Source organism: Microtus ochrogaster, chromosome 4 (genome assembly GCF_000317375.1).
Source record: "Microtus ochrogaster isolate Prairie Vole_2 chromosome 4, MicOch1.0, whole genome shotgun sequence".
Classification (NCBI taxonomy): domain Eukaryota; kingdom Metazoa; phylum Chordata; class Mammalia; order Rodentia; family Cricetidae; genus Microtus; species Microtus ochrogaster.
The window spans coordinates 79,544,096-79,554,680 of record NC_022011.1 but is presented as its reverse complement, the minus strand read 5'-3'; the positions used below and the strand labels follow the sequence as shown (position 1 = coordinate 79,554,680).

General features: G+C 43.0%; 1 protein-coding gene across 1 annotated transcript in view; it reads left to right on the top strand.

The window, feature by feature from the left end:
- Lrp2 (LDL receptor related protein 2) overlaps positions 1-10,585 on the top strand; it is a 128,188-nt gene that overhangs the window by 28,855 nt on the left and 88,748 nt on the right. The window contains exons 3-4 of the mRNA XM_005346519.2: positions 132-254; positions 845-961. Coding sequence (XP_005346576.1) covers positions 132-254; positions 845-961 — 240 coding nt within the window. The remainder of the gene's footprint in view (positions 1-131; positions 255-844; positions 962-10,585) is intronic.

Here is a 10,585-nt window from a genome sequence, read left to right as displayed (position 1 = left end):
CTGCTACAGGGGGCAGATGTCCGCCAGCATAAGCTTCTGCTGCTACAGGGGGCAGATGTCCGCCAGCATAAGCTTCTGCTGCTACAGGGGGCAGACGTCCGCCAGCATAAGCCCTCTTTCCTTTGTTCCAGCTCCCCGGTCCTGTGGATCAGGCTTTTTCCGGTGTCCTGCCGAGGGGACCTGCATCCCCTTCTCCTGGGTGTGTGACCAGGACCAGGACTGTTCAGATGGCGCCGATGAGCAACAGAATTGCCGTAAGTGTTGAGAGCGGCATTTTCTTCTGGTTCTTTGACACCTGAAGTCTAACCTGTTAGAGGTGACGCACAGTGAGCAGATTCTTCATTAACACTGGGCGGGGCTAGGTCATACCAACTGTGGTTGGTTATACTACAGAATTAGACCCCCAAGGACTGGAATTGGTTAGCTTGGTACCCTGTACTTACCATTCTTTTCCCATATCCTAATTCACCCTCCGTCATATAACTTTTAAATATGTGTGTGTGTTTGTTGTTTTGTTTCTTTCCTATTTTGTTTTCGAGATGAGTTTCTCTCTGTAACTTTGGTGCCTGTCCTGGAACTCACTCTGTAGATCAGGTTGGCCTCGATCTGCAGGTGCTGGGATTAAAGGTGCCACAGCTCGACTTTTAAATGTGTATTTATAGAGTCCGGATAGAAGGCTCAGAGGTTAAGAGCACTGGCTGCTCTTCCAGAGGTCCTGAGCTCAATTCCCAGCAACCACATGGTGGCTCACAACCATCTGTAATGAGATCTGGTGCCCTCTTCTGGCATACAGGCAAGAACACTGAACACAGAAATAAAATAAATAATTCTTCTTCCTTCCCAGCTGGGACCACGTGCTCAAGTCAGCAGATGACATGCTCCAACGGTCAGTGTATTCCCAGGGAGTACAGATGTGACCACGTCAGCGACTGCCCCGACGGATCCGATGAGAGAAACTGCCGTGAGTCGGCTTCAGTCTTTGCAGCACTGTCTTCAGTTTCGCCTTTGGCATTTTAATCAACTTGTTAGATTTGTTGATGGACAGAAATGCCTACAATACGCCTCTTGTTGTTGAAATCTCTTGGCAGATTCTTTTGTGGATTAGGGGTGATGGACTGATAGCAGTCTATTTTTAAGACGTTCTGTTTGTCTTGCTTTACTTAGCACATCAAGTTTTTGAAGAAAGAAACTTTAAACATTAGCAGAATGCCCAAAGATCATTGAATAATGAGTACAAAAATCCATTTTGCATCAAAATCTATAGTCTTATTATATTGCTGGGTAAAATGACTTAGTTTTTCTCTGTTTTTTTTTGACTATTTTGTTAGGTTTTGAAGTTGTATTTCTGCATAATGATAACTAGATTGGTTTGTAACTGATTGCCACAAAGTAAGGCATATAAATCACAGTATTCTCTGCATAATGGATAAGTAACAGCAATCAAAGTAGAAACTGTTATACTGTATACTATGAAATAAGCAAAGAGGAGTTTGTTTCCTTTGAGGTTTATATAAAACTCTGCAGTGATGGGTGAGATGGGGGGCAGAGGCAAGCAGGCTTTTAGGGGTTCCAGGCCAACCACAAAGTCGATATAACAAGTTCTAGGCTGGCCAGGGTTACACAGTGAGACCCTGGATAAGAACGCGGGCCGGGGCTGGTTGCGTGTTATGACCTGGGTTGGATCCCCAGCCCTGCATAAACCAGGTGTGGTGGTACACCCCTGTAATGCTATCCTGGAGGCAGGAGGTCCAGGAATGCCATTCTGCTTACTTTCATTTTGGATATTGTGGCCGACCACTGGCAATTTTAGAGTTGAGAGGGTGTGTGTGCGCACGCATGCGCGTGCATGCGCAAGTTCACACCTGCCTGCCTGGAACGCCACAACATGAATCAAGGACTTCCTATTTTGTAACAGGCACTAGGTCCCTCACCACGCAATGGTGATGGATGGTATATTACGGCATTTTGTGAATTCAGAACATCATAAATGCCAGTTATTAGGACAGCGGGGCAGGCATTATAGTCTCTTGCAAAGAAAGACTGCCATACTAGGGTTCACTCAGCTTGTCTGGCTACTACTACAGAAGGAGAAAGGTCCATCCTCCAGGAGCCCCAGGAGCTACGCCACCAGCCCACAGGCTGTGCATATGTGTTTATCCCTTATCCACAAATGTGTAAAAATGAAGCTTTACTCCAAACATACTGGGGCTGAAGGAATGCTACTTTGAGAGAGTAAAAAGCCAGTCTTTGGAACATTTCCACTGAGGACCCTCTGGCCAAGGGCAATGTTGCTAGTACAACTGCTTTGGATCTTTTGGGGGAAAACTGGGTGGAATATCACCATGGTGAGAAAGGGAAGGAACCCAGCTTGGTCTACAGTGAGTTTCAGGACAGACCAGGCTGTTACATAGACAAATGCTGTCTCGAAAAAAAAAAAAAAAAAAAGAAAGGGGAAAAAAGTTCTTCAAAAAAAAAAAAAAACAACAACAACAACAAAAAAACCCCAAAGACCAAAAAACGTTAGTATGTGTTGTGTGTGTATGGGAACCATAGCATTGTTTGGCTCTCTTGGGGAGAAGGAATCGGTTTTCACCAACTTCCATCGCTGTATTGACTGTACAGCTTGGTTGGTCTGAAGTCCAACCTGAGAGATCCACCTGCCTCTGCCTCTTGTACTGGGATTAAAGGTGTGTGCTAGTTGATAGCTTGTATTCTAAATAGTTATTCCTTATGGTTTTTCCTGTGGAGGATTTCTTTAAAAGTCCAGGCAAATGCTCACAGACATAAATAATTAGAAAGTGTGTGTGTGTGTGTGTGTGTGTGTGTGTGTGTGTGTGTGTGGCAGGCAGGGGAGTAGGGGAGAAAGGAGGGTAAGGAGGAAAAGTCATGTCAGTTGTCCTAGAATATTTGAGTCTGGATTTTGTTTGTTGCATTCCCTGTTTTTCATCCATCCGCCCCTCCTGGATCTCCTGGAAATTAGTTGGTTCTAAAAAGACTTTTACTTCTGGGAATTCTGTGATGTTCTGTGTATTGCAGGATATGTCTGTAGCATGTTCTCATTGTGATAACCCAAAATGTCTTCAAATATTGCCAAATGTCTTCTGGAGCCTTGCTGCTTTGGTTGAAAATGGCTGATAGGCAGAACAAACAGATGCATAGATCTTCTAGGAGGATCAAATCAAATGCTCCATCAAAAGCAACAATCCTCTGTATAGTGTGCCATGCCGAGCTGTCTTTATGTGTGTGATGTCAGTGGCTAGTGCTAATCGCTGGTGCTTAGCTGTTTTAAACATCAGCTTGGACATGTAGAAGCTATAGTTGCTTTAGTGTTCCTTATGTGATCAAGTGGTGAATAAGACTTAACCAGCAGCCAGGCATATTTTCCCTTGCAGTTATTCTGACTCGGAGTCATTGCTGTGGACAAACCCAAATCAAGCTTATAATTATGATGACTTTTCTTTCCCTTTTCTTAGAAGTAAGGTTATGGCAGAAATGGATCTTGATCTGTCAGATACTTATAAATACTTATAAATAATTCGCAGAAAATAATGGATGTAGAAACTCCAGATAATTTGTTTTCCCAATATTTGAAGATCAAGAAGCTTAGCTCTGTTATTTGTAGCTCTGCCAGTGAGACCAGACCTCACTGTTGTGATCCCTACTCTTTCAAGTTTCTGAAGCCAAGGCATTGCCCTCTACGGCAGAACACCTTGTGTCCATTCCAGGAATTCCTTTCCGGGACAAAGAATGATGTGCTGGAGTCCTCTTAGGGAGGTGGAGAGGGGGGAAGGTAGGGAATGGATGGAGAAAGGCAAAAGGATTAAGGTCCCAATAAATGATTGTCCATGACCTCAATATGAAATAGGCATTGGCGTTTGATCCCAGCACTAGGGAGGCTGAGGGAGGGAGGCAGGTGGACTTTGAATTTGAGGCCAGGCCTCCTGCCCGCCCAACATAAATTTCCTGTGACAGAAGAGATGCTTAATGCTTCTGGCCTTTTGCCTGCTATATTTTTATATGCATCAGGTACTGTTGGTTATTCTACACCCTGAGGAATATTTCTGCCTGTATTAAAAGCTTTGAAACAGGTATAGGCTCACACCCCCACCCTCCAGTTATTTTATTACTCAATCTGGTCATCTGTAAAATGGCATCCGATATTAAACAACTTGCCCATTTTTTTTCTTAAAGGAACAGAAAGATTCAAAACTGCAGTCCATTTTACTCGTAATGGGATTAGCATCAAGGAAAACCACTCATGCGGAGTCTTAGATAAACATCAGAACAATGCACCAATTATGGGTCATTCATTTAATATACCGAAGTGACTTTTGGTTGCTCAAAAATAGTAGCCATTTTCAGGGAAGTACAAAAGATTATTTCGTTTTATTGAGCACCAGATAGGAGTGATTTTGGTGCAAGTAAAACTATCGCTAATTATCGTGAGTTTGCAGCCCTCTCTTTTGTTACTTAGGAATGCTAAAGAAAGGGTAAAATCCCTGTTACAATGGAGGCTTTCTTGCTGGGAAGCGGAGGTATTTGGTCTGCCTGTAACCGCGATTGCTTTGTCCCCAGTGGCTCTTTTCTATTGACTTCAGAATTTAAACATTTTCTTTCTATGTCTAACTGCGGAAACGCCAACTGGGGCCACAGTTGGAAGGGAGTAATGAAGACAGTTAAAGTCACTCTGGGTTGTGATGGCTCTCGTAAAGAACACATAGTTCTCCAGGCTGCCCAATGAGCCTTGTTCAAGTGACCGGGACACACATCATAGTACAGTTGGCCCTGGTTAGCATTCTCACACTGAGGCAGGATTCTGGGCCCTGAAATTTGAGGAAAAAGAGGGATACAAATCTTTATCATTTGGTGTCCATCAAACAAGAACTTTTAAAAATATTAGCTGTGTTTATAACAAGTCTAAGATCACAGTTAGCTGTTGCCCAATTCCTCTATCCCTGTCACAGTGAAGCCACACAGAGCTGTCCTAGAGGAATCCATTTGCTCTCTCTCTCTCTCTGTCTCTTGAGATACACCATCACTATATGTAGATCCAGTGGCCTGCAACCCATCCAGCTTCCAGGAGCATTCTTGTCCAGGTCCTCAGTCACCAATATTTTGTTGACATAGAACAGTTTTTTTTACTTGTTTTGTTTTTTTTATTTAATGTCCGTCTTCCCGACCAGCAAACTTCACTTTTATTTTTCTTAGTGTTTCTCTGTTTTTCCTTCCCCTCTTTCTATATATTGTTCTCTTTTTTTCTGCTTTAACCTTGGTAGAGAAAACTAATCACATTCCTAAGCACATTATGAGGAAGGCTGTGTGTTAGGCTTCTACATTAGTTTTTTTATGTTTTATTTTTTATATTATTTATTTATTTATTAAAGACATAGAACAGTTCTTGAGTTATTATTTTACCCTGTTCTACTTTTTTGTGTATACGTTGCTCTATTTTGCAATATTCTGGATATCCTTTATGCGGATGGGTTATTCCACCCCCTCACACAGAATGAGAGTTCCACAAGAAAAGGGATTTTACTGCATAGCTCCATCTAAAGTGCCTTGATATTTGGGATGTGAAATAATAACAATTATTCATTTGTGTTTTGGAGGCATCAGTTTTCTTAGAACACACCATATAGATTCCTTCCAGAGTGCTGGGGTTACAGATGTGTGCCACCATGGGCAGCTGCATCAGGACATTATATATTAATCATACAAGGTTTAATTATACAGTTTAAAGGCTGTAAGAATTTTGATTTAGCTTGCCATTCTTGCTGTCTCTCTCAGCAAGGCCTTGCAATGTGGTCTAAGCTGCCCTCTAACTTGAGCTCAGGCTCCTTCACATGCCCCTGCATTTGTTTTCTGTCCAGTCTTCAGGCAAGAAGGCAGATTTCAATATTCAATGTCGAATAGTATAGCATAGAATAGATGGGATGGAATGACGTGGGATACAATCTCGAGATGAAGGTAGCGCTCTGCCGAGTGTGTGGTCTGCACACTGACTTGGGCTCCTAGCAGCTGGAGCCCACTCTTTTCACGACCTGGGAACGATGCTGAGGATGAGAGAGGGGTGGGACCAAGGTGGTTGACTCTGACAATATGTAGTTCCACAACTCCTATATGGGAACAGTACGGTATATGTTAAATGAGTGTAACGCGTGGGTATTTGTCCTTTCGCGGTCTTTGCACCATCTACACTTGTCTTAGAGCTTACTTTGCGAGCTTGTATGTGTGTAGTGGGAGGAGGGCAGGAGTCACTCAGGTCCACGAGTCCAATCCCAGCCCCTGCACAGATGCTGGAAGGGAGGACGAATCCTGCTTTACATATCAAATTGGCATCTTCGTGGAATAAATATGCCATGAAGTGAAAGAACGTGGAGTTGCTCTCAACTCCCCAGGCTTCCTAAAGTAGATGGCAAACTGAGAAAAAGAAACCCATGGCCTTAAGTTACTTCACCCTTTCTGTCTCCTTTCTCCCAATCTCCTCCCCCCTTCCTCCCTCTTTCTTTCCATCTGTCCATCCTTTCCTTTCTTTCCATTGCCTGTCTCACTCTGTAGACCAGGCTAGTCTGGAATTCACTTTATTTGTTCTCTTTTTCAGCCTGCTGAATTTGCAGCCTGATGAATACCGGGGTTTGAAGATTTTTTTATTGCTCTTCCGTTCACAATCATTCTGTAATTTTCCCCCTATTAATTAATCGGAAGCCCTGACTGCTGTGGTAGTTTAAACACAGGAGTTGTGGCTCCTGATTGCTTGTTTCTGAATTCTGACTCTCCAGCAGACATTCCTCAACCTCTTGGGTGCTTCAGGCTCCTCATCTACAAAATGGAAAATAATTAGTGTTCACCTCTTATGGATGAAAAAAATTCATGAGTACTGAATATCTTTTTTCCCTCCCTCCCTCCCTCCCTCTCTCCCTTCCTTCTTCCTCCCTTCTTTCCTTCCCTTTCTACAGGGTCCCTGTCTTTGTCTGGCCTGGAATTCCCTATCTGGATCTCCCTCAACTGCCTTTGCCTCTAATATCCTAGAACTGAAGGCCTATACCTTCTTGTCTGTGTTCTTATAGTATTCATAAGTTCTTATAGTACCTTTGAGCTGTGTCTTCTGGAACAAATGACTCCAATCTTAGAGGTCCAGATCCTCCACCAAAGTCTTCCTCCTTGATTCTGGTTTCATTTGAGCCTTACTGTCTGCAACTCACTAAGTAGACCAAGCTGGCTCCCTAGATCTGCCTACCTGGTGCCATTGTGCCTGGACCTCCTTGATTATGTAACTATAGCTTGAAAGCTTCTTGCACAAAACCAAATCATTTAAGGGGAGAACAATGCTGTATGCAGATTTTGTGGCAGATGTCAATCTGTGAGGGAAGAAGAGAAAGGAGTGGGGTGTGGAAGTGAAGCAGCCCCTGTCAGTCTTTCCCTTCAAGGCTCAGAAAGAAGCCGGGGCTCTTGGGTCCTGTTTCCTTGCATCTACTTGATGACACCGTGGTCACAGGATGGCTTTGACCTGGTTAAAAAAAAGTGTTAGGTTAGGTGCAGGCTTGCCAAATGTATAAACTCAGAAAGAAGAGTGTTAGGGATTGTCCAGTAAGAAACTCACCTAATTAAGACTTCCTGTTCCGTGGCTTAGCTTGGAACGCCTAGTCAAGTTTAGCAAGGGAAATTTTTTTTTTCTCCTAAGGGTGACTATCCAAACGGGGATATATACACCTCAAGTTATGTACCCAGAAAAGACCAGAAGGTGTACATGGTTTGCAGTTGGGAGTTGTCCCCCATTGTTTGAGAGAGATTCACTATCATGTTGGATGGAGACAAATAGCTGTTTGCTATTCATTCAGAGCGCTGACCTCCGGCCGTTCTGATACCACCCTGATGACATCAAGCTGGCCCCGGGAGCTGCAGGGATAGAGCCTTGTCAGTGGACACTGATTTAAATCTCCTTCAAGTTTTATGGTTGGAGAAAACAAGAGCCCTGCCCAGCACATTGAATCCACATTGATTCCAGATCCTTCCTAGCCATAACAATCACCTCAAATGTGGTAGCCACAGTCCAAACCCAAATAAATTTTCCCCCTGACAGGAGGCTTATCTGGCCAGAGAGGCTGGCAGAGAGCTGGTTTTCGGCTTGATGCTGCTCTCGGAAGGCTAGATAACGTGTTGACTCCTGGAACTATCTGGCACACAGTGGTGGGGGGTGGAGGGGGAGGGATTTGAGTGAGGCCCTCACCTGACCACTTGCATCTCTGGGAGGCAGAATTAATAAACAGAATTGTGTGGCCCATTAAAAGCCCTTTCACAAACGGAAGCATCTCTATAATCAAAGTTAAGCAGCAGTTTAGGTATGAATTCAGTTTGGGGCTGTTGTAAAGTTCAGAAGAAATGTAAAATTATATCTAGCTTCAAAACTGCCTGTTTTGTTTTTGATGTTGGATCTTACGAGTTTGGTTTTCAGAAGTAGAAGGCTGCAGAGAGCAAACATGCTGTCCGCTGACAGCCTGACCCCACTGCTTCTCATTATCTTGGACAAAGGACTAGCGTGTTCTTCAACTTTTTTTTTTTTACAACTTTTTTCTTTTAAAGAACACTGCTTTTCAGAGCGATATGCTTGCTAAGTTATTGTGTACTGGACATGGACCACATGCTTAGTTGTGGGTACTTTAGCCATTGATCCATTGTTTCTGGTAATAGAATATATTATTGGTGGACATCACATCTTTAGAGTTTGTGTTTCAAACTCTGGAGCTCCAGGTATGTCCCTCACATAGCTGCTGGTACGCATGGCTACCACCGAGTACCTGTTGTGTAGGGAAATCTTTTGTTCCTCCAAAGGCTTTAGATCACATACCCTTTCTTAGTCTTTCACAGAGTACCAGAAACATTCCCCGATGGCCGTCCATCCCCCATGGCTATCCATCCCCATGGCTGTCCATCATTGTGGCTGTTCATTTCCCATGTAAAGTAAGAAGGGTAAGATCATTCACTTCAGTGAGCTAGCATGCAGGGCACTTTTATGTTGAAGCTACTATGTTGAAGTGCCATGAAGATTCTTCTTTTGAAGTCATGTGACTGAACATTGCATGCTACTTTGGAAGCTTAGACATAGAATAATATTTACTGGCCTAGTTTTGGATAGTTAGAAACGAAGAGGGTTTAGGCTAATTCATTTACTATAAAAAACTGGGAAAAGATTATTTGCACCAGAAAAAGATGAAAAGTAGATTTAAACCAGTCGTTCTCAATCTTCCCATTTCTGTGACTCTTTAATACTGTTCCTCATGTTGTGGGGACCCCCAGCCATGTTATTTCACTGCTACAGCACACTTGTTAATTTTTATTGTTATTGAGTTGAATTCAGTTTAGCAAGGATTCTGTACATAGCTCTTGTTTGAAAAGATTCTGGGACCATCCATACCTTATTCTGGCTGTACAACCTCAAGCTGGGCTTTAGCTTCAAGGTAGGGATGTGTATCTTACTCTGAGACTTGCCTTTTCCTTCTTTAAAAATAAATCTGAAAACTACTTGCAAATCCCAAGGAATATAATCCTCAATGAGAAAGAGTCAGACCCAGGGGGAGAACACACTTGTGTGAAGGACATAAATACTATGTAATCCCAACACTAGGGCAGCTGAAGTAGGGGGATCATGAGTTGAGGCCAGCCTGATCTACATGGTGAATTCCAGGCTAGCCTTGGGCTACATAGCAAGACACTGCTACAAAATGAAACAAACAGTAACAAAGCAAAGCGGATGTTGAGAAACCTATGTGGGATAGGTAACTCAATAGCAGTATTGGCCAGTTCTCTTTCTTTTCTCCCCTTTGATCTCTTCCTGTTACTCATTTTTCTTGTCTTCCTTTCCCCCCCTCTTTGCTTTTTCACTCTGTGGCTCAGGCTGGCCTGGAACTTACTATGTAGCCCAGGCTTTCTTTTCTCTAGCTAAAAATAATCCTCTTGCCTCAATTTCCTGAGCTACCAACCCTGAGCAATAGTGAACTGAGTGGTGTATTCCTATGACTAAATAAGTAAGGTCGAACCCATGAGTTCCAGCGTGTCATGTAAAAGACACACTAGGATGCAGGGTAACACAAAAGGCAGACAGATGGCGTCCCATTCCTGCATTGGACATTGATTTTTTTTTTTTGCTGTGGCTCAGAAATCTAGGTTAATATTGATGTGATTGTGTAGATATGGTTTATGTATGTATCTGTGTATGTCTGTGTATTGTAGCAACCCAACAATCACAGTTGTGTATTCAGTCAGCTTCAAGGTTGAAGACATCTGTACTAAGACAGACTTGTGAATACTCTCTAAATAATACAGCATGCAAGTATTTGGAGCTTATATGAGGAATGATAAGCTATTTAAAGATAAATGCGGTATACAGGAAGATGGGTACGGGTTGTGGACAAATGTGCACTATTTTATATGAGGGACTCAGGACTTTGGGTTTTGATACACACGGTGTGGTCCTGGAGCCAGTTTCCATGGATACCGAGGTATAATAGTAATGCGTGCTTGGGGAGCAATCATGCCACCACTCCCAGCAACTTTTTTTCTTTGTTGTTGGTTTTTTTTTTTTTTTTTT